The sequence below is a fragment of the Leucoraja erinacea genome, chromosome 5 (genome assembly GCF_028641065.1).
Source record: "Leucoraja erinacea ecotype New England chromosome 5, Leri_hhj_1, whole genome shotgun sequence".
In the NCBI taxonomy this organism is placed as follows: Eukaryota; Metazoa; Chordata; class Chondrichthyes; order Rajiformes; family Rajidae; genus Leucoraja; species Leucoraja erinaceus.
In genome coordinates, this window is record NC_073381.1 from 78,027,074 (window position 1) to 78,051,779 (window position 24,706).

At 42.0% G+C, this 24,706-nt stretch overlaps 1 protein-coding gene across 1 annotated transcript; it reads left to right on the plus strand.

Moving 5' to 3' along the window:
- Positions 1-449: 449 nt before the first annotated feature.
- LOC129697446 (ras-related GTP-binding protein D-like) lies at positions 450-23,288 on the plus strand. Its single transcript, XM_055636034.1, has 7 exons — positions 450-764; positions 4,888-5,183; positions 8,928-9,127; positions 12,706-12,820; positions 13,897-14,039; positions 18,095-18,243; positions 19,942-23,288. Exons 1-7 carry the CDS (start codon positions 629-631, stop codon positions 20,091-20,093), a joined length of 1,191 nt encoding a protein of 396 aa, XP_055492009.1. The 5' UTR covers positions 450-628; the 3' UTR covers positions 20,094-23,288.
- Positions 23,289-24,706: the final 1,418 nt, after the last annotated feature.

Sequence of the window (24,706 nt, forward strand, 5' to 3'; positions counted from 1 at the left end):
ACCATGATCATACTGAATGGTGGGGCAGGCTTTAAGGACCGAGTGGCTTACTCTTGCTTACATTTTCTTGTGTTGTCAAGTGGCCTAAGGAACAATGCAGGGGTTTGTCAGCTCTCTCCACCTTCGGAGCACAAAGGTGACACAAAAGCGACCAGTACAGGTGTCAGGGGTTATTGGGAGAAGACAGGAGGATGGGGTTGAGAGGGAAAGATAGATCAGCCATGATTGAAAACCGGTGTAGACTGGATGGGCCGAGTGGCCTAATTTTGTTCCTAGAACTCATGAAAACATATAAAGCAGCCGGACAACAGAGCCAGCACCAGCAATGCAACAGATGGCACACATTCTTCAACGTTTAACATTGGTCACAAAACATGTCGTGCGATCCGTCTTTAAAAATAGGACGAATCCCAAAATAGTCAACGAGAGGCAGCGGGGACAGATGAACCCAGCTGTCGGGCAGCAGTTGTCCGGCCGTCCCGCAAGCCATGTCAAAGTCTAAGTCTGTCACCGGATGTTTTCTGGGGGCGAGTTGAAAGTTCGTCATGGTTTCTCACTATCAGGTGACGGTGAAGAGGGTTGAGGCGGTCTGCTGATCGCAAGCCTTGGCTGCCAGCGCTGCGGCAACATGAGCGAGTGCGCCGGGGAAGCGGAGGACAAGGACAGCGACTGTGGATCCATCGGGCTGGAGTTCGCTTACGGCGGGGAAGCCGAGTGCGATGTTGAGCAGGCGGCCCTGGAGAACGGGGCAGAGACCGACCAAGGTACAGAGGCAGCAATCGCCCCCAACACACCCCGTGTGTGTATGTGTGAGGGAGAGGGGGACTGGGACTGCTAACGCCCCCAATACATCACCACTCCCTTTACTTCACTACCCTCACTCACATCCCAGCACCTCTGGGACAGCTAATGCCTCTGTAACACACCCCTTCACTTCTGGCTGATTACTGTCAGGGTTATTGGGAGAAGGCAGGAGAATGGGGTTGAGAGGGAAAGATAGCGGAGTAGACTGGATGGGCCGAGTGGTCTAATTTTGTTCCTAGAACTCATGAAAACAGATAAAACAGCCGGGTAAAATTAGGCCACTCGTCCCATCCAGTCTACCCTACTAGTATCTTCACTAAAGATAGACACAGAATGCTGGAGTAACTCAGCGGGACAAGCAACATCTCTGGAGAGAAGGAATGGGTGACGTCTCGGGTCGAGACCCTTCTTCAGGTCTGAGTTACTCCAGCATTATGTGTCTCTTAAACCAGCATCTACAGTTCATTCCTACACCTCTACTTCACTAGCGTCACCTTGGAAGCTATATTCTGAAACTACGTTGCCTGCTCAGATTCACCCACATTAGGGAAAACATTCTCTCAGTGTCACCCTTGAAATGTTGCAAATTTCAATAAGATCACCTCTCTACAGAGTATAGGCTATACTATACCTTTCAAGCAACTTCTTCACCCTAGAAATCAACCTAATGCAACTTAATCGCGCTGCCTTGTTCGAAAGAAGATGTTGGTTATGACAAGACCATACTCCAAGCATTTGTCAGGAAAACAAGTTTCTTGTTGTTGGACCTCCCAACTCTCTCCTAGCTGATCACAATTCCCCAGAGGGTTGCATCTTTTTTCCTCCCTGGAGTTTATGCCATCTAAGGATGCAATCGTCTTCTTCGTGATATTGCCTCAAATTTTCTCAAGGACAGTCCTTCTTGGCCTATTCCAAGCATCTGGCAATGAGGTGTATTGCACAGATGCCTGTAGCATGCAGTTCTGTGTTCGAGGGAACGATAGTTCATAGATTTGTAAGTTCATAAGTTATAGGAGCTGAATTAGGTCATTCGGCCCATCTTCATAATGTCATTAGGAGTAGAATTAGGCCATTTGGCCCATCAAGTCTACGTCGCCATTCAATTATGGCTGATCCATCTTTCCCTCTCAACCCCATTCCCCTGCCTTCTCCCCATAACCCCTAACTCCCTTACTAATTAAGAATCTGTCAATGTCCGCCTTAAAAATAGCCATTGACTTGGCCTCCATAGCCGTCTGTGGCAAAGAATTCCACAGATTCACCAATTCCACCGGAGGGATTATTGATTAGCAATTGCCGAACTGACTGTGTATGTGGAATGTGGAACCCCTCTGGGACTGCTAACACCTCTCCTTTGCTTTCATCACCATGGTCATAGGAGCACAATTTATTGCGCGTGAATAAGTTTCATTAGGTTGATTTCTAGGGTGAAGCAGTAAAAAAGCTTGAAAGGTATAGTATAGCCTATACTCTGTAGATCAGGTTTAGGTTTATTGTCACGTGTACCCAGGTGCAGTGAAAAGCATTTGGTGATTAGCTCATTCTCGATGGTGAAGCTCACTCTTCCAGATTGCCTCCCCGTAAAAAGAAGTATCCACGCCGTCATCCTTACCTGGCTATCTCCTGCCAGTCTTGTCGCTCAAGGCAGTGATGTGATAGTCAATGCATCTGCGTTCCCAAGCAATAATGGAAGGGCAGCATTTGGGTCTGTCTATGGAACAGGGACTGTTCATGACATTCCAGATCATGAACTGTATGGTGTGGGCCAGACATTGTGGCAATTAACATGGCGTAGCTCTGGCACACCATCTATTGCACAACATTCAAGATCCTGCTGTACTGGAAGCCAAACGAGGAGGTGAACGTATCAATGCAAGTGAGTAGTCTTTAAATCTGAGGGATTGTCCATGAGGAAGGAAAGGATCCTTCCTTAAATGTGGAGACCAAAATTGTACACTGTGCTTCAGATACACTCTCATTAGCGTTGGTTAAAAGTGCACCAACACTTTTTTTGCACCACACCCATTTCAATACATTCCATTCCATTTACTCTCTAATTACTTGATATTGTTTCATGTTAAGCTTTTGTGCTTCATATTCTTCGACTTCCAGATCCCATTGTACTGCAACATTATGGCGTCTTGCTCTGTTCAAATATAATTTTCTCATGTGTCTCCTCACCATTAATTTAGATTGTAAACAGTTGGAGCCCCAGCACATATCCCTGGGCCTTGCCATATTTTTGTGTAAGGGCACAATGGTTTAACTGAACAGATTGGAAACAGTACAGGTTTGAAGAAGAGTTGCTGCTGAGATAGCTGATCACTGCTGTATCAATATCGAGCACCAGATTTGACCCTGATATTGTTATGCTGTGGAGGATGTTGGGTTAGTTAAATGGAGACACGAGGCTGCAGATGCTGGAGCCTTGGAAGGTCCCGACCCGAAAGTGCTGGAGGAACTCAGCAAGTCAGGCAGCATCTGTGGAAGGAATGTACAGATGACATTTCGGGTTGGGACCCTTCTTCAGACTAAATCAGCAGAGAACAGAGAAATATAGCATACTCAGAGGAAATAAATATTAACCAGATCATGACATCTGCATTAAATTATTGTCGGCACATGAACCAACATGTGGTTATATGGCACCTCTAACATAATAAAAAGTCATAAGCGCCTGGCAGGAGCATAATCAAATTTTGACAGTCAGCCAAATGTTTGATACAAGTTAATTTCACACATCACTTGGCAGCATTGGTCACACAGTGGTAACCAAGTGCAGAAACCCCAGTTAATCTTTTCCTCCGTTGTTGAGTTACATTGGGGTTGACTATACAGTTCCATCCCCAGTCCAGCTGAGATTAGCTAACTGAGCACCTGTCACGAATCAAACCTCAACCATTCCTGATCTATACAACTAAGCTGCAGATCCGGACAAACCAAAATCTGTACAAACCAATAATATACAAACTGGGTCAATGTTAACCTTGAGACCATGCATCAAGAATGGTCCCTGGTAACCTTGGTTGCAGGATTTGACTCCCTGTTTCCAAGGCATATAATGGGAATTAATGCAAGTTACTGTTCATAGACACTATTTTGCAGACGTCAGTGAACATCGGCCAAGGGTGGATTTGGCCCTGATTCCCAGAATGGCCCTTCACTCATTTTCACACTCGTGTACTGGAATGCCCACACTGACCTTTGGAATATTTGGCCGAGTACAACCTCTAAACTAAATGTGCATTTTTAGAAGAATTATTCCTGAGAAATGGAAGTTTGAAACCTGTGAAGTTTAAATATTACATTAATATGACATGTTTAATATTTAATAGTGATACATTTCAAGGAGAGGCAAGCTGGAGAGGTTTTAAAGGCGGGAGTTCCAAGGCTTAGGGCTTATTTAGCTGAAAGCAGGGTTGTTAATGGAGTAATTTAATGTAGGCACATAAAACCAGGAATTAGGTTAGTACGGGTATCTTGATGAGTGAGGGAAGGTTGTAGAACTAAAGTAGGTTCCAGAGATAGACACAAAATGCTTGAGTAACTCAGCGGGACAGGCAGCATCTCCAGAGAGAAGGAATGGGTGACGTTTTGGGTCGAGACCCTTCTTCAGACCGAGTCGGGGAGAGGGAAACTAGTTATATAGAAGGATAAAACGACAAACCAAAGCAGCCGATGATCAAGGAAATGTTGAATGGTTCATCATTGGCTGCGTCCCTCCCCCATCCTATTTCTCCGACTAGTTCCACTGTCCTAATTAATTTTATTGTTTGAATGCCATGTTGGCACCTTCTCCTTAGCCAACAATGAACCATTCTACATTTTCTTGTGCATCGTCTGCTTTGATCTGTCATTTTCACACCTTACCCTTCCATATCTCTAGCTTGCCTCTCCCCTGACTGATTCTGAAGAAGAGTCTCGACCCGAAACGTCACCCATTCATTCCTTCTCTCCAGAGATGGCGCTTGACCCGCTGAGTTACTCCAGGATTGTCTGTCTATCTTCGGGATGAAAGTGCTTCTGATTGTTCACCTTCCCCTTCCTCCATTGATGAAACAATATTTGTCTTTCTGTTTTCAGAAATGTACTTCAGTGATGACTACTGCACAGAGGTCAAACCCAGGATCCTCCTCATGGGATTGAGAAGAAGTGGCAAGTCTTCCATTCAGAAAGTGGTCTTTCACAAAATGTCACCGAATGAGACGCTCTTCTTAGAAAGTACCAACAAAATCTGCCGTGACGATATCTCCAATAGCTCTTTTGTCAATTTTCATATCTGGGATTTCCCTGGGCAGATTGATTTCTTTGACCCAACCTTTGATTATGAGATGATCTTCCGAGGGACAGGAGCCTTGATATTTGTGATTGACTCACAGGTAAAATACTTTGCGATTCATATTTAAAATGTGATATATGAATTGGTGCAGTTTAAACATTTGTGTCTCAAATCCTCAAAAAAAGCAGACTGGTGGAGCTGCTGCCTCACAGCGCCAGAAACCCGGGTTCGATCCTAACCTCGGGTGTTGACTGTGTGGAGTTTGCATGTTCTCCCTGTGAACAAGTGGATTTCCTCCAGGGGGTTCCTCCCACATCCCAAGGAAGTGCGGGTTTGTAGGTTAATTTGCATCTGTAAATTGCTCCTAACGTATAGGGAGTGGATACGAACGTGGAATACTACAGTGTGAATGGGTAATGGATGGTCGGTGTGGACTTGGTGGGCCGAAGGGGCTGTCTCTATGCTTAAAACCAAACAGCATAGTCTCTAAACTAAACCGATGCAGAGCAGATGTAGAAACTAAACACTACAGCAAACCTTTGTTTGGGTTTCAGATGCTGCACAATTTGAATGAGCTAAGAACTTCAAGATACTGCCAGCATTGTCTGGAATTGGAGGTTATGGGGGAGAAAGGCCAGGGGCTGAGGGAATAGAGGGGTAATGGTTGCTCCTGGAGTCACAGGGGAGACGTAATCATCGGTCAATAGTGGGATTAGTGAGATTGCTGAATAGACAGGAATAGGCAACTGAACCATCCTACAAACAACTAGAGGGCAGTCCTGAGCTTCTATCTACCCCTCACTGTAGACCCTCAGGCGATCGGACTTTACTGGACTTTATTTTGCACTAAACGTTATTCATAGAAATATAGAAAATAGGTGCAAGAGTAGGCCATTCGATCCCTCGAGCCAGCACTACCATTCAATATGATCATGGCTGATCATCCAGAATCAGTACCCTGTTCCTGCTTTTCACATTATTCCTTTTATCGTATATCTGCACACTGTGGATAGCTCTATCGTAATCATGTGCTGTCTTTCTGCTGACTGGTTAGCATGAAACAAAAGCTTCTCACTGTACCTCGGTACACATGACAATAAACTAAACTCAACTAGGGAGCTCTGTGATCATCCTTCAAGGATGCTGCTTTTGGTGTTGGTAGGGTGAAACATCAATGGCACTATTCCTTCGGGATATTGGGAACGTGGTTGGGGATCTGACAGTTCAATGGGCAGGTTGGAATATCAGTGTGTTTGGGTAGGGATGAAGTGACAAGTTCATTCAAGAAATTAATGGGTGGAAGAGAGTGCGGAAGGTTAAATATTTGGAAGTGGTTGTTTTTACTATTGGTGGGAGAAGTGGGAGATGTTTTGAGCATAAGTACATTTCATAGTCATACAGTGTGGAAACAGGTCCTTCAGCCCAACTTGCCCACAATGGCCAACATGTCCCATCTACACCAGTCCACCTGCCTGCATTTGGCCCATATCCTATCCATGTACCCATCTAAATGTTTCTTAAACATTACGTTAATACCTGCCTCAAGTACTTCCTCCAGCAGCTCATTTCAAACGCCAACCTTTGAGTAAAAAAGTTACCCCTCAGATTCCTATTAAATCTTTCCCCTTCACCTTAAACCTATGTCCTCTGGTTCTCGATTCCCATACTCTGGGCAAGAAAACTATGTGCATCTACCCAATCTATTCCTCGCATGAATTTGTACACATCAATAAGATCACTCCTCATCCTCCTGCTCTCCAAGGAATAGTCCTAGTCTGCTCAACCTCTCGCTACAGCTCAGACCCTCGAGTCCTGGCAACATGCTCGTAAATCTTCTCTGCATTCTTCCTTTCCAGCACGACAACATCTTTCCTAAAACATGGTGCCCCAAACTGAACACAATACTCTAAATGCAGCCTCACCTGCTTCTTATATAACAGCAACATGATCTCACAACTTTTATGTATTCAAGTCACACCTGTGACAGTTTCCTCCTGCTGGCTTGGGATCAATTTTCCTTCAGGCCACGCAAGCTTTATGGGCATGTTGGAAGCTTGCTTTTGCATAAATGGCCTGTAGACTGTGCGGGCTATTCAGTTTCACAATAATGAAACTCTGAGGAGTGGTGTGAATTGCACGCCACAGCACATGTCTAGCAGATTCCACACACATGTCTAGCAGATTCCACAAGCATCAGGCTTATGGGAGATCCAAAACAAAAGTTTGCAGTCTGTGATCGGCATGTTTGGATCCTGATATTGATGTGGGTTTTATTATTCATTGAAATTGGATCACAAGATCCTCATAAGCATAATATTACATCATCTAATTACTGGACAATGGTACATTTTGTCCAACATCTTAACTACTGTGGGGAATTTCAGTCTTGCACAAATAATAAATAGTTCAGATTTAGTCATGGTTATGTATTTCTAAATCAGTTTAGATTATCTAGAGGCAATTGTGAACAGCAATGAGGGGATTTCTAAGGAAAAATTAGAGGGTAGACCTCACATTTGGATCCTTGTGAATATCTATGATTACATCAATAAATGTGTTCATACGTGTTATGTTGGCCATCTGTAGTTTCTGCTTTCCCCCGTCCCTTGAATATCTATTGATCTTGTTGCTAACTGGTTGTAATATGTAATGTTTTATATCTTTCTAATAGGTTACTAACTAAATTTCATGTTCCATACACCTTTCCTCCACTGGAAATATTTTCTGTGCAATTACATTCCCAAATCATATTACATCCGAGGGGAAATTATTTGTGATATAATCATCATCTGAATACATCAGCCGACATTTGAGATAAACCACTTAGTTAACAGCAACATTCAAATAAGGTTGCAAACTTACCAATAAATGTCTTCTCTCTTCAACATTCCTGAAATGACAAAATCAATAACCTTGACCAGATAATATTAACTCAGGTATGTCCATGTTTCTGGTGTTAGACAGGACCAGTCTGTTAGGTGTTGTGCTATTCTCTCAGAACAATTTCACCCCCATCCCACTAAAGAATCCAAGACTCAGAGAAGAGGGTTAGCAAATGTGAGCAGCAAATGTTTAATCCTGACTGGTTGCTGTCAGTGTGGAGTTTGCACGTTCTCCTTGTGACCGCATGAGATTCCACCAGGCTTCGTTTTTTTTGACATATTACAAAGACACATAGATTTGTAGGTTAATTAGAGTGATACAGCATGGAAACTTCGGACCAACTTGCCTACACCGGCCAACATATCCCCACTACATTGGTCTCACCTGCCTGCGTTTGGTCCATATCTCTCCAAACTTGTCCTATCCATGTACCTGTCTGTTTCTTAAACGTTGGGACAGTTCCAGCCTCAACTACCTCCTCTGGCAGCTTGTTCCATACAGCCACCACCCTTTGTGTAAAAAGGTTACCCCTCAGATTCTGCGAACAGGTGATTGACGCGGTGTTGGTTGGCATGGAAACGGTGGGCCCCTGTTTCCATGCTGTATCTTTAAATCAATCCTTTGAGGAACTAAAATGTTTGAACATTTTTGTTTAACTGATAATTTAATAACTGGGTTAGAGAAACAATTGATCATAGATGAAAGATTAAGTTAATACAAATTGAATAGTTAATCGTAAAGATGTGGTAATCGCACAGTTACTCCCTCCTTTGACAATGCCCTTTATTCCCAGACCAATTTCCTGTTCCACGACCAATCAATGCCAATTAAAAACAAGACAAAAATGGGAAAAGTATGTGGACAAATATCCAGATGGAGGGAACATTGGAAAACTACAATAATTATTTTTTTATCCTTCGCTACGAATTGTGAAATAAAACCTTTTTTTAATGAAACTTAGGATGACTACATGGAGGCTTTGGCCAGACTGCATCTTACAGTGTCCAGGGCTTACAAAGTAAACAAAGATATCAATTTTGAAGTTTTCATTCATAAAGTGGATGGCTTATCTGATGACCACAAGATAGAAACACAAAGAGATATACATCAGCGAGCAAATGACGACCTCGCAGATGCTGGTTTGGAACAAATTCATCTCAGGTGAGAAACCCTTGAAAATATGTTTTCTGGTATCAAAGGTCAAGAGTGTTTTATTGTCACATGTATCAAAATAGAACAATGACATTCAGTCTACAATACTAAGTGCCTCATATCATATAATGAAACTTTATTAATGTTAGATGCTGGCTAATCTAATCTAATCCGAGATGAGAAGAACTTTTTTCACACAGTGGTGAATCTCTGGAACTCTCTGCCACAGAGGGTAGTTGAGGCCAGTTCATTGGCTATATTTAAGAGGGAGTTAGATGTGGCCCTTGTGGCTAAGGGGATCAGGGGGTATGGAGAGAAGGCAGGTACGGGATACTGAGTTGGATGATCTGTCATGATCATATTGAATGGCGGTGCAGGCTTGAAGGGCCGAATGGCCTACTCCTGCACCTATTTTCTATGTTTCTATGTTACGGATGGTACGGATTTGAGGATTTAAGGATTTGAGTATAAGAGCAGGGAGGTTCTACTGCAGTTGTACAGGGTCTTGGTGAGACCACACCTGGAGTATTGCGTACAGTTTTGGTCTCCTAATCTGAGGAAAGACATTCTTGCCATAGAGGGAATACAGAGAAGGTTCACCAGACTGATTCCTGGGATGGCAGGACTTTCATATGAGGAAAGACTGGATAGACTCGGCTTGTACACGTTGGAATTCAGAAGACTGAGGGGGGATCTTATAGAAACTTACAAAATTCTTAAGGGGTTGGACAGGCTAGATGCAGGAAGATTATTCCCGATGTTGGGGAAGTCCAGAACTAGGGGTCACAGTTTAAGGATAAGAGGGAAGACTTTTAGGACCGAGATGAGGAAATCATTTTTCACACAGAGAGTGGTGAATCTGTGGAATTCTCTGCCACAGAAGGTAGTTGAGGCCAGTTCATTGGCTATATTTAAGAGGGACTTAGATGTGGCCCTTGTGGCTAAAGGGATCAGGGGGTATGGAGAGAAGGCAGGTATGGGATACTGAGTTGGATGATCAGCCATGATCATGACAAATGGCGGTGCAGGCTCGAAAGGCCGAATGGCCTACTCCTGCACCTATTTTCTATGTTTCTATGTTACCCTCCATAATGTTTGGGCCAAAGAACCATCATTTATTTATTTGCCTCTGTACTCCACAATTTGAGATTTGTAATAGAAAAAAATCACGTGGTTAAAGTGCACATTGTCAGATTTTAATAAAGGCCATTTTTATACATTTTGGTCGCACCATGTAGATATTGCAGGTGTGTTTATCCATGGTCCCCCCTATTTCAGGGCACCATAATGTTGGGGACACATGGTTTCACAGGTGTCTGTAATTGCTCAGGTGTGTTTAAATACCTCCTTAATGCAGGTGTAAGAGAGCTCTCAGCACCTAGTGTTTTCTCCAGTCTTTCCATCACCTTTGGAAACTTTTATTGCTGTTTATCAACATGAGAACCAATGTTGTGCCAATGAAAATCAAAGAAGCCATTATGAGACTGAGAAACAAGAATAAAACTGTTAGAGACATCAGCCAAACCTTAGGCTTACTAAAATCAACTGTTTGGAACATCATTAAGAAGAAAGAGAGCCCTGGTGAGCTTACTAATCGTAAAGGGACTGGCAGACCAAGGAAGACCTCCACAGCTGATGACAGAAGAAATCTCTATAATAAAGAAAAAACCCCAACACCTGTCCGGCAGATCAGAAACACTCTTCAGGAGTCTACACAGATGCAAACCACTGGTTATCAGCAAAAATAGGATGGCCAGGTTACAGTTTGCCAAGAAGTACTTAAAAGAGCAACCACAGTTCTGGAAAAGGGTCTTGTGGACAGATGAGACAAAGATTAACAGATCAGAGTGATGGCAAGAGCAAAGTATGGAGGTATGGAGGAGAGAAGGAACTACCCAAGATCCAAAGCATACCACCTCATCATTGAAACTTGGTGGAGAGGATGTTATGGCCTGGGCATGTATGGCTGCTGAAGGTACTGGCTCACTTATCTTCATTGATGATACAACTGCTGATAGTAGTAGCACAATGAATTCTGAAGTGTATAGACACATCCTTTCTGCTCAAGTTCAAACAAATGCCTCAAAACACATTAGCTGGCAGTTCATTCCACAGCAAGCCAATGATCCCAAAGATACTGCTAAAGCAACAAAGGAGTTTTTCAAAGATAAAAAATGGTCAATTCTTGAATGGCCAAGTCAATCACCCAATCTGAACCCAATTGAGCATGCCTTTTATATGCTGAAGAGAAAACTGAAGGGAACAAGAATAAGCTAAAGATGGCTGCAATACAGGCCTTGCAGAGCATCACCAGAGAAGACACCCAGCAACTGGTGATGTCCATGAATCGCAGACTTCAAGCAGTTATTGCATGCAAAGGATATGCAACAAAATACCAAACATGACTACTTTCATTGACATGACATTGCTGTGTTCCAAACATTGGGGGGGGGGGGGGGGGGAGGGGGGGGGGGGGGGGGGGGGGGAGAGAAGAATAGCACAACACCTAACTGGCCAATGAGTTTTGAGGCATTTTCTTTTACAACTCTCAAATTGTGGAGTACAGAGGCAAATAAATAAATGATGGGTCTTTATCCCAAACATTATAGAGGGCACTGTATGTCACCATTTGAAACCTTACACCAGTTGTCAATGTTCCGCATTGGGAACATCCCATTGCCAAAGGTTATGTGATTATAAGATGGTGATACATGGAACTGCTGATGCTGGAACCTTAAGCAAAATAAAGAGTGCTGGAGGAATTTAGAGACTCAGACAGCATCTGTGGAGGGAAAGTTTAGTTTAGAGATACATTGTGGAAACAGGCCCACCGAGTCCGCACCGACCAGCGATCCCCGCACATTAACACTATCCTACACACACTAGGGACAATTTACAATTATACCAAGCCAATTATCCTACAAATCTGTACATCTTTGGAGAGTGGGAGGAAACCGGAGCTCCCTGGGAAAACCCACGCAGGGTCACAGGGAGAATGTGCAAATTCCTTACAGACAGCACCCATGGTCTGGATCAAACCTGGGTCTCTGGCGCTGTAATGCAGAAACTCTACCGTTATGCCACTGTACAAAAAAGGACAGACCATATTTAAGATCTGGACCCTACTTCAGATTCAGACTACCCAAAATGTCATCCGCCCATTCCCATCATAGATGCTGCCTGATGCGCTGAGTTCCTCCAGCACTGCGTAAACAGTGAGGATGTTTATTCAGTTATAAAATAGGAAAATAGATTCCAGAATGTAATATCTTGACACCTTTTACGGGTCTTGTAAACTTAACGCTAGTGCTCTATTACTCTGTTGCTCTTTTGCTAGTATTCTATTGCTTCAGTACTCCATGTGTTACATATTGTTGCAGATTGACAATGAGCTGCGAAAGATGTCTTTAGAGTTGACTGAAGTGGTAGTAATTATCTTAATATTCCAACAATAAAACTGTAAGATTCTCATTGAGTTCCTTTTGTTCATAATAGTGTTGATATTTATTTCATTCAGCACTCTGTAATTTTTAAAAGAAACCAACAATATCTGGTAATTAAAAGTAGCTCTTTTTTTTCCCCCACAGTTTCTATTTGACAAGTATTTATGACCATTCAATATTTGAAGCATTTAGCAAAGTGGTGCAGAAACTGATTCCTCAACTTCCAACCTTAGAGAATCTATTAAACATCTTTATCTCAGTAAGTTCAATTTCGCAACTATTGTGGCCATTATGCTAGCATGAACACTTTGATGTATTCTTATGGTAATCTAGTTTAGAATATTCCTTTATGTTTTGAGTTAACAGTGAAAACTGCAGCTAGTCAAGCGTTTTTAATTGTCACATGTACCGAAAACGGAACAGTTAAATTCTTACTTGCATCAGCATAACAGGTTTGTAAACAAAAAAAGTTCAATAAGTTAAAATAAAACAATTTGAGCTCAAATCAAAATCTCAAAGTATAACCAAGATAGTTTGTAGTTTAGTTGGTGTTTATAATGTTCAAGAATTGTTGGGAAGTGGATGTTCCTGAACCCAGAGGCCACAGTTTTCAGACTCCTATACCTTCTTTTACCTTTCCAATGGTAGGAGTGAAATGAGAAAGTGACCAGGATAGTGTGGGCCCTTGATGCTGGCTGCCTGTTTGAGGCAACGTCTTCCATAGATCCCTTCATTGGTGAGGAGGTCAGTTTCCAGGCAGTGCCTACACATTTTTGCAATCTCCTTCCTTCCTGGGATTCGAGATGCCAAACCAGGCCATGATGCAACCAGTCAATATGCTCTCTATCGTACACCTGTAGAAGTTCGGGAGAGTATTCATCGACTATCTTGACTATTTTGATGAAACACCTCTATGGAGACTGTCCTCACTGCACTTTGAGAATTGGCTACAAGTGGTGATAAGATAAAAATAACCTAAACTGAAGATGCTAGAAATCTAAAATTTAAACAAAAAATGCTGGAAATGCTCAGCAGACAAGGTTGCATCTGTGGGAAGAGAAACAGAATGACCCTTTCAGATTGAAGAATCTTTATCAGAATTGGGAAAGAAATGCTGTTCATTACACTTCAAGTTAGGATGGATATCAAGGATAAGGTAAAACTGGGGTGATCACAGGGATGATCTGTACACAAGGTTATCTGGTCAATGAGGGGACGAGAGCAGTTAGTAAAAGGTAGGCAACATAATATAGACTGGGAGTTGTGAAATACAGAACACCACCAAATATTTGTATTATCTGTTTTTAAATTTTTATTGTGTTTTGTTTATTGCAGAATTCAGGGATTGAAAAGGCCTTCCTCTTTGATGTAGTCAGCAAAATCTACATAGCAACAGACAGTATGCCAGTAGACATGCAAACTTACGAACTCTGCTGTGACATGATAGATGTTGTTATTGACATTTCCTGCATATATGGGTTAGTACTTGGCTGACCTTGTTACAAAAATAATGCAAAGAGAAAGGTTTACAATTATTTCCTAATCTCCGTGGGTCTACATATCAGATTACCTATCAGCAGCAAGATAAACAACAATTTCTGTTTGCCAATAATGTGCACCTTGTACATTTTACATAACAGAACATGTAAAAGATTAATAAGCAAAATAATAACATTTAGGCTAAGGAAAATATTCTGTTTTGTGCTGAGTAAGTATCAACTTCGGTGTCACTGTGTGCATTCAAATCAAATTTGCATATTAAAAGCCAAAACATTTCAAAGAATATATGCAAACTAGTTTAGTTTACTTTAGTTCAGAGATGCAGCATTGCAATTGTTTCTTTTCCTGCCAAGTCCACACTGACCATCAATTACTAATTCATACAAGTTCAATGTTATCCCACTTTCTCATCCACTTGGCACATTAGGGACAGTTTACAGAGGCCAATTAACCTACAAACTTTGATGTCTTTGGGATACGAGAGGAAACTTGAGCTCACAGGGAACTGTCACAGGGAGAACGTGCAAACTCCATGCAGTCAGCATCTAAGGTCAGGATGCAACCCAGGTCTCTGGTACAGTGAGACAGCAGCTCTACCAGCTGTGCCACTGTGCTGCTAGTAGAGCTACATCTATCTATATATTACTAAAACTCTCATATTGCCTGTGTGGATGTCTGTGTGTGTGAATGCGTGTCTGTCTGTCATGCCCTGAATTACGCCAAAACTGTACAGAATAGTAGCTACAATTTTTGGACCACCTTGCGCATCATTGCCCTGTGGTGTAGTGCATCATGTTTCAATCAGATTCATGGTATATTTTACAAGTTATTCACGTTTTCAACTTTACAAAATCCAGTTTGAGAAAAAGAATTTGAAGTGGCAGTTACAGCTATGACGTCACAATGGGATCTCATTTACATAAACTGCTCGTCAACAGTCTTCCACCCAGTGCAATGAGAGATTTGTTACATTGTTGTAAGGATATGCAATCTGGGCCTACAGCTCTCCTCATGTTCACACGTGTCAGAGCCCTCCTCATGTCGTGCTTGGATAACGAGAATGTGTGCCCATCCCCAGCGGAGGACCTCCCTCCAGCCTTGCTAGCCGGCGCGCCGGTGGTGTTGTCGTTAGCCGGCGAGCTAGGGGTGATGTTGCCCGTCTCGAAACTTGGTTAGAAAGAGTTCAGGTCATCAGCTAGGGAGGTGCCGGCACTTCCTATAGAGGGGGGGCTGCTCCGGTAGTTAGTTATAGTCCGTAGCCCCTGCCAAAGGCGTCTGGTATCCTGCTGCTCCATCTGCGACTCCATCCTGTCCCTGTACCTCCTTGGGCTGTCTGTAGCGGCGACCATGGAGGGTCAGGGCCCCGACCACAGGTGAACAAGGAAGGAGGACTGTCTGAACTGTATTGCCTTCCACCACAGTGAAGAGTTCTGTGGTGGATGTCTGTGTTGAATTATGTTGTGTATTATGTCCTTTTTTTAATTGTAACGCTGCATGGTAAATTACATTTCACTGTACCTTAGGGTGCATGGAACAAATAAATTTGAACTTAAACTACTTTAAAGATCATGCATCAAGCAGCACCTTCAGAACGGTTGCACCATAATACAATTTTCATCCTTCCAGCTGCTGGGAGTATTGACAAGTAAGGAAGGATGGGACGGGGTTGGGAGAGGCATCCCAGGACAACAAAGGAACCGGCACAGGTTTCTCAGGAACAATATACCCAGGGAAGAGCTACCTTACGAAGGGAATTGGGGCAGGAAGATGCTGTAAAGATATTCGTACCCAATCTGAATGCCTGGAATTTTAATAGCCTTGCAATGCATTCCAAAGCCCCTACCAGCTCCAATTCTAATGTTGTATCTACCAAAAAATAGCAGTTCTCCTCCCTGATGAGTATATCATTTTAACTTTAGTAATGCAGCAGCGAGCAGTAAAGTTTTGTGCGTGGCATGGTTCAGGAGAGACGGCTTAGAAGGAGCTTCAGGCTGGGTTTCTGAGAGTCGGACAACTTTGACTTTTGAAATTGAGAGCAGTACATTCACCTGCACTGCACAGGGCAGCACAGTGGTATAGCTGGTAGAGCTACTGCCTCACAGCGCCAGAGATCCTGACCTCAGGTTATGTCTGTGCGGAGTCTGCACATTCTCCCATAGGTTTCCACCAGGTGCTCCAGTATTTTCGCACATCCCCAATACGTGCGGGTTTGTAGGTTAATTGGTCACTGTAAATTGCCCCTAGTCTGTAGGGAGTAGATGTGAACATGGGATAACATAGAACAAGTCTGAATGGGTGATCAATGATCAACATGGACCCGGTGGGCCGAAGGGCCTGTTTCCATGCTGCATCTCTAAACTAAACTGCAGACACCTGTGTGAACTTGTATTTGATGGTTTCTGAGATGACAGCTGAGATTGAGGACTGCCTTATGGAAGGCTAGCACGAATTATATAAAAAGGTGCATCTGTGAAGCATTTGAGGATAAGGCTTTTGTAACATGTCTAAATCCTGTTGCAACTGATTTTCATCTGGTGACCATGGAGCCACTTCTTCATTTGCCACATTTCCTCTGACAGTTTTGACTGCAACATTTTGAGTGGAGCATACTAGGATCCAAATGGATATTTTTTAACACAGAGATGGACAGGTTCTTGATTATTAAAATTGTCAAAAGGATATGGGGAGAAGGCAGGAGAATGGGGTTGAGAGGGTAAGATCAGCCATGATTGAATGGCGGAGTAGAATCGGTGGGCCGAATGGTCTAATTCTGCTACATCATTTGGGTCAGTTTACACAACATTTGTTTTTTTAGAGAGATCTGTGACACTCTGCCAGTGATAACAAACGGGATATGTCTGGCTCTTTGAATAGTGCTACCATAGAGTCTTCTGCACACATAAATCCTGGTCTTTGTGTGAGTGGATGGCAATAGTTATTTAGACCACTGTGTAGACCATTTCACAGCAGGTGATTTTTGGGGAATATTAATTTCTTTTGGGTGAGATGGACACCATATAACCAGCATCAGGATACAAGAAAATCCCACACCGGAAGGATTATTTAATATCAATGACAGATGCTAACTCTCCCAAAGAATCATTATTATGATTTTTTTTCCCCATGTAATCTTGCTTCATGTAATCCGGTGGACAAGCTTATTTCCTGCCTTGTGCAGACTACTTTGGACTTCCATCTGAATCCTTAATTGTTTTACCCTCTCTCTGACATGGTTCACTGTTCAACTGCTTAGACAACATTTTGGGGTTCGTTTTTAAGTCATCTGCACTCCATTAGTCAATAGTCAATACACAGTTGCAGGAGTAGGCCATACGGCCCATCGAGCCAGCACTGCCATTCACTGTGATTATGGCTGATCATCTACAATCAGTACCCCGTTCCTGCCTTCTCCCATTATCCCTTGACTCCGCTATCTTTAAGAGTTCTATCTAACTCTCAATAGAGCTGCTTAAATACTCATATTGCCCAGTCTCCTCCTCTGCAACAAAGATGCTGTGATTATTTGATTGGGAACCCTCTTCCTACCTCCCCCTTTCCTCTGGAAATTCCCACTGATGATTCAGAATCAGATTCAATCTTTATTGTCATTGTGCAGTGTACAGTAAAGAGACAATGAAATGCAGTTAGCATCTCCCTAGAAGAGCGGATATAGAATAATGAGCAATAAATATATATATACGTACATACAGTAATAGTAGTGCAATTTTTCTGTGAGAAGGTGTGTTGGGTGGGGGGGGGGGGGGGGGGGGGTGACTGGCAATCACCGAGGTGCAGAGTTAAGTAATGTGCAGAGTTAAGTAATGTTAATGATAATTTTAAGTAAAGATATGTTGGCTCAAGGACTGTAACTCGACTGTGTTTAGAACACCCTGTGCTCCACCCCTAATTTCTCAGTCAAAAGCTCTTGTCAATACCAGAAATCTGAATTCATTTAAGTAGTGGCCATTTATGCAGGGTAGAGCCATACTGCTAATAATCCCAAGGGGATAATTTTTGTGTTCCACTTTTCCAGGCTCCGGGAATTTGGTGGAGGAAGTACATATGACAAAGAATCCGTGGCTATCATTAAACTGAACAACACGACTGTTTTGTATCTCAAAGAAGTCACAAAATTTCTTGGTTTAGTTTGTTTTCTTAGGGAAGAAAGTTTTGAGTGCAAAGGTAATTATTTTCCATTTTTATCATCTTATATGTTTACCTGGCAGATTACTTGTAAAAATTACTGTAAAGTATTTACTGTGCATTTCCCCAAAGTGGACAGGTTTTACTATTTCCTCACCATTTTTCCTATAACATAGGATATTCCGGTGTAATTTAGACTTTTTGTTTTGAATAAACAAGGAACTGCAGATGGTTGTTTGCACACAAGGACACAACGTGCTGGAGTATGTCAGCAGGTCAGGCAGCATTTCTAGAGAACATGAATAGGTGACGTTTTGGGTTGGGACATGAAGAAGGGTCTTGACCCGAAAGCTCACCTTACCTAATTCTCCAAAGATGTTGCCTGACCCGCTAAGTTACTCCAGCACTCTGTGACCTTTAGTTATTACTTTTTTTCTTTTTTTTTTACAAATGGGAAGAAATGCTAGTATTCCTAATAGCACATTCCAATCAGCATGGATTGCGTATCAATTGCGTGTGACATCTTTGTAATACTGTGGCAAAGCAATCCTTTGCTTTAAGGTAATCAATCAAAAAAAACTTTGCTTTTAGGATATGCTGACTTTGTAGCTAAAGGAAAATACTGTAGATGCTGAAAGTCAGAAATATAAACAGGAAATGTTGGAAATATTCAGCAGGTCAGGAAGCATCTGTGGAGAGATGCGCAGAATCTTTTGAGAGGAAAAAGCTGCCAGCACTTATTGACTACTTATTAGGTCTGAAAGTGCCTTGTGCAGATTTTCAAGCATCGACTTCATCTATGAAGCCAGCCTTAACCTGGTGGGCAAATTCCAATCGTAAGTGGTGCAGCCTTATCAAGCCCTATCCCCAGAAAGACTTTAATAAAAACAGAGTGCTGCAAATACTCAGGTACATCAGGTTTTATCTGTGGAGAGAAACATAGAAAATAGGTGCAGGAGTAGGCCATTCGGCCCTTCGAGCCTGCACCGCCATTCAATATGATCATGGCTGATCATCCAACTCAGTATCCTGTGCCTGCCTTCTCTCCATAGAGGGCCACAAGGGCCACATCTAACTCCCTCTTAAATATAGCCAATTAACTGGCCTCAACTACCTTCTGTGGCAGAGAGTTCCAGAGATTCACCACTCTCTGTGTGAAAAATGTTTTTCTCATCTCGGTCCTAAAGGATTTCCCCCTTATCCTTAAACTGTGACCCCTTGTCCTAGACTTCCCCAACATCGGGACCAATCTTCCTGCATCTGGCCTGTCCAACCTCTTAAGAATTTTGTAAGTTTCTATATGATCCCCCCTCAATCAAAAAAAAAAACAGTTAACATTTCAGCACCCAGAAGTATTATTGGAATTTGAATGAGTTGAGTTTAGTTTATTATCACGTGTACTGAGGTACAGTGAAAAGCTTTCGTTGCGTGCTATCCAGTCAGCGGAAAGACAATACGTGATTACAATCGAGCCATCCACAGTATAGAAATACATGATAAAGTGAACAATGTGAATAATGTTCAGTGCATGATAAAGGCTAGTAAAGTCCAATCAAAGATAGTCCGAAGGTCTCCAATCCTCAGTAGCTCAGGCCTGCTCCCTAGTTGTTGGTAGGATGGTTCAATTGCCTGATAACAGCTGGGAAGAAACTGTCCCTGAATCTGGACGTGTCAAACAATTCCATTGCCTTTCTTTTGGCATTTACTGAATTACACCTTTCTTTTTCTGCACTGCAGGTTTGATTGACTACAATTTTCATTGTTTCCGCAAAGCTATCCATGAGATTTTTGAGGTACGCACGACCATGCTGAGGCATCGCAAGCAGCACAGAGGACTGCAGAGAAACAAACTGGTGACCCCCAACGGCACCCCCCGGCTTTTGTCCTAACGCTTGCCATGCACACAATGTTTCTAGTAGCATGTAAAGTGATGCTAAGTAGCTGAACTCGAATGCCAATGCACTGACATGAGTGAAGATTTGCTCAGGATATTAACTCCAGTAGAGAAAGCAAGCACTTTGTAAAAGGTATATTTTTCTTTAGCACATACTGAAATTAGTATTTATCATATTTAACCATATATATTACAAATACATTTCTAACAGCAAACAAAAGGCTACGGCAATTTTTTCTCTCGAATTGGGGAAAAATTTGAATCCAGTTTAATATGCTATAGTTCTCCTTGTTAGCAGACTTTGTGTTTGAGAGTTTTTCATAATATGAAGGTTGATTTCTGCTCTTAGATTCACTGGAGACGCATGGAATTGCAGATGCTGATTTACAAAAACCCCCCACAAAATGTGGGATAACTCAGCGGGTCATGCAGCACCTCTGGAATGCATAGATAGGTGATGTTTCCAGTTTCCATGCGCTCTCTCATATTTTGGGTTTTGAGATCAAGAATGAGGGTGTTGGGAGTCTCTTGAAGAGGAATAAGGTGGATAAGTCCCCAGGGCTTAATTTGATCAATACCATTTTATTGAGAGAGGAAATTGCTGGGATCTTGACAGAGACCATTGCATCTTCTCTGGCCACAGGTGAGGTCATAGATTCATACAGTGTGGAAACAGGCTCTTTGGCCCAACTCATCCATGCTGACTAAGCTGGCATCTAAGCTAGTCCCATTTGCACGTGTTTGACTCATGACCCCTAAACCTTTCCTATCCATGTACCTGTCCAAGTGTCTTTTAAATGCTGTTATAGTACCTGCCTCAACTACCTCCTCTGGCAGTTGATTCTATATTCTCGCCACAAAAGTTGCCCGTCAGCTTCATATTAAATCTTTCCCTGCTGACTTTAAACCGGCAGCCTCAAATTTCTGATTTTCCCACAAGTAAGATTCCACTGAGTAAAAAACTATGTGTCTTTACTTTATCAATTCCCCTTGATTTTATACATCTCTATAAGATCACCTCTCAGCCTTCTGCATTCCAAGGAATAAAGTCCTAGCCTGCCAAACCTATCCCTACAGCTCAGGCTTTCAAATCATGGCAACATCCTTCTAAATCTTTTCTGCATTCTTTCCAGCTTAATGACATTTCTATAGCATGGAAATCAAAACTATCAAAACTTAACACTATACTCCAAATGCAGCTTCACCTTCTATTCTCGATGCCCTGGCTGGTGAAGGTACCAAAAGCTTTCTTTATCAGTATATCTATCTGTGATGTGTAGGAAGGAACTGCAAATGCTGGTTTAAACCGAAGGCAGACACAAAATCCTGAGGTAACTCAGCGGGACAGGCAGCATCTCTGGACGAAGAAATGGATAAAGGAGGGATGGAAAATGAGGGAGTGCAGGGGTTACTTGAAGTTAGAGAAATACTACTGGGTTGTAAGCTGCCCAAGCGAAATATGAGATGCTGTTCCTCCAATGTACATGTGATGCCACTTTCAGGGAACCATGTACCTATACTTCAAGAGTGCTCTGGTCTACAACACTCCCCAGAGGCCTGAAAAGTAGCCAATGTTGCTCTTTTGTTTAAGAAGAGAAATAAGGATCATTGAGAAAACCGTAGGCCATTGAGCCTCACATCAGTGTTGGGGAAGCTACTTGACAGGATGCTTTGGGTTCGCATTTACTCGCATTTGAATTGTAGAACAGGTGCAAAGTGCTAAATGACCATCTACTGTTTCTACATTCCAATTTTTATTTCCCTGGAGAATATCCACTGTATTCCAGCATTTCACACATCCATCAATTGTGCCCAGATGATTCTTGCTGAGAACAGTACAACACAGGTTGATGCCAATTTAAACTGTACATCTACCTGCACATGGTCTGTATCCCTCTATTCCTTGCCTGTTTGTGTGTCTGTCTAAACGTCCCTCAAACGCTGCTATCGCATCTGCTTCCATTTCTCCTGGCAGCATGTTTGTTTTTTCAACTTCCCACACTCCACAGACACTTCCTACTTGTTGCCACATAGGTCTATAAACCATAAGTATGTGAGATAACCTTAGTTTAATTTAAGCCTAGTGCTAAATTGTGACAAAGATAGACACAAAATGCTGGAGTAACTCAGCGGGGTCAGGCAGCATCTCTAGAGAAAAGGAATTGGTTACGTTTCGTGTCGGAACCCATCTTCAGACTCTTCTGAAGATTCTGAAGAAGGATTCAAACCCGAAACATCACATTCCTTTTCTCCAGAAATGCTGCCTGACCTGCTATGTTATTCCAGCATTTTGAGTCTATCTTTGGTATAAACCAGCATCTGCAGTTCCTCTACACCCTAAATGATGGCAGTTGTTTCCTTACCTACATTGCCACTGTTAGACTAGGCATCAGATATTTGAAGTTGCCCAATAAATACTATGTCCTTGGGACTGACAACTATAATATTCATAACCGAAATACTGTTTTGTACTGTTTTTGATAAATGTAGATAAAATGTCACATCATAATGTGTTGTAATTATGATGGCTTAAACGTTTTAATATAATTACTAGAAAGGTGATTTGAAAATTTTAAGTTGAGAATTTTCTAAAGAAAGCCATGGATCACATCTCACAAACTGTGTACCACATCAGCACTTATGGCAAAGATCCCATACAGTTTAATTATTTTATGTTGGAAATGTAAAGTTTGCTAGAAGCAATTTTGCAAGCCAAGTACAAGATTTAGTTATAAAAAATGGACACGAAGTGCTGTAGTAACTCAGCCGGTCAGGCAGCATTTCTGGAGAACATGGATAGATGACGTTTCGGGTTGGGATAGTTATTTCTGCTGATAAATCAGGCTCAGATAAGATGATAGGTCTCTAGTTGCAGAAGCAGCAGAAAAAGACAATGCAAGTTTTTAAGAACATATTCAGAAACTGATTGCATTTTTCCATATTTTGTTAATCTAGTAGCAATGTTACAGAATTTTGAGATATTAAAAATCAAGTCTGTAATTTATCCCATCAGATAAAGCATAAAGAGATGTTTAATTTGACACCTAATTCACTTTCATATCTTCAGTATTAAAAAAGTTATGGCCATTTTCATACTCGGAAATTAGCATCTTTTTCCCTATTGCTTTTCCATTGACTTAACTCAAAAGCTGTGGTCAAGGACAGTCAAAAGCCCATAACTTTCTTAAAAATTAAGAGAACTGAAAGAAATTTTCAGTTATTATAAAGCATTCTGAAACAAATATGAAACAATCTTACTTAGATGACGAAATTAAAGCATATAATTAGTTAGTTACCTAATTGTAGCTTACAAAATTTAATTACTACATCTAAACATCTATCAATTTCTTCAGAATAGATTAATATTTTTAAATAGCCTAAGTGTCCAAATAACATTCACACACGAATTCACAATATAACATAATTTTTAAATCTCATTGTCATGGATTTATAGGCCAAATGGAAGGAATTTAATGTTTAATACCTGTAAATTAATAGCCATTTAAATCATCTTACGAGTGGGTTTTTCTGGAACGCGATCATTTGGAACGTTGCGGTTGCGGTGAATTTAAACCCTGCCGGAAAAATACTGCCGGTTCGTATGGGGAAAAATCACCGTTTCGCAACGTAAAATGTAAATGAAAGGCATCTTAAGGAGCACTTTTATACATAAAATAAACGGCTTTCTTTTACCTGTCCCATACGTGAAATCTGTCCCTGTTGTCGGTATCGGCGGCATTAGAAGCTGATTTTAAAATTACTCCAGCGCTGAACTTGTCGGGCGATTTAAAAAAAAAAAACAGAACGGCCATCGGAACAATTCTTCAGCAAAAGCTTGCACTCCAACAAAATATAATCCAGGACAAGGTAGGAGAATACCGCGATTTAACCCCGCGCGCCCCCCCCCCCCTAAAGGCACCAAAATCGCACACACGGCCAATGGCAGAACTGCAGCGCCGCTGAAGGTAAGTATTGTAACATACCTAAATCTAGTTCCTGTTTAAGATGATCAAGTTTGGTTCTACAGTGCCCAACCATTTTTGATTCTGGGTTACATCAACCCAAATCGGCTTTTGTCACTCGTTGTAAAATGTCAACTGTTATCCCTATTTCCTCATCATCTGCAACGCTAAGGTTGCAAAGCGAATATGTTGTGACTTATTTTGGAGGGTGAAAGTGCAACTTAAGAAGCACCACAAGCGTCACTATTTGTGATTGACAATTATTAAGATGAGGGTTTTGAGCGCCTGGATGAACACCAGGCTCAGCTGTTTGTACCGAAGATAGACACAAAAAGCTGGAGTAACTCAGTGGGTCAGACATCATCTCTGGAGAAAAGGAATCGGTAACGTTTCGGGTCCAGACACTTCTTCAGACTGAGAGTCAAGAAGGGAAATGAGCGATATATAAGATAGACACAAAAAGCTGGAGTAACTCAGCTGGACAGGCAGCATATCTGGAGAAGGAATGGGTGACGTTTTGGGTGAGACCCTGTATAGACAGTGATATAGAGAGATATAGAATAAATGAATGAAAGATTTGCAAAAAGTAACGGTGATCAAGGAAAGGTGGAGCCCACAACAGTCCATGGTTGGCTGTGAGCTAGGT

Bases quoted from the DNA above. Each gene is read 5' to 3' on its own strand.
- LOC129697446 (XM_055636034.1), top strand. From the start codon at position 629: ATGAGCGAGTGCGCCGGGGAAGCGGAGGACAAGGACAGCGACTGTGGA. The intron at 12,821-13,896 runs GTAAGTTCAATT...TGTTTATTGCAG, and splicing joins TATTAAACATCTTTATCTCA to AATTCAGGGATTGAAAAGGC. The intron at 18,244-19,941 runs GTAATTATTTTC...TCTGCACTGCAG, and splicing joins AGAAAGTTTTGAGTGCAAAG to GTTTGATTGACTACAATTTT.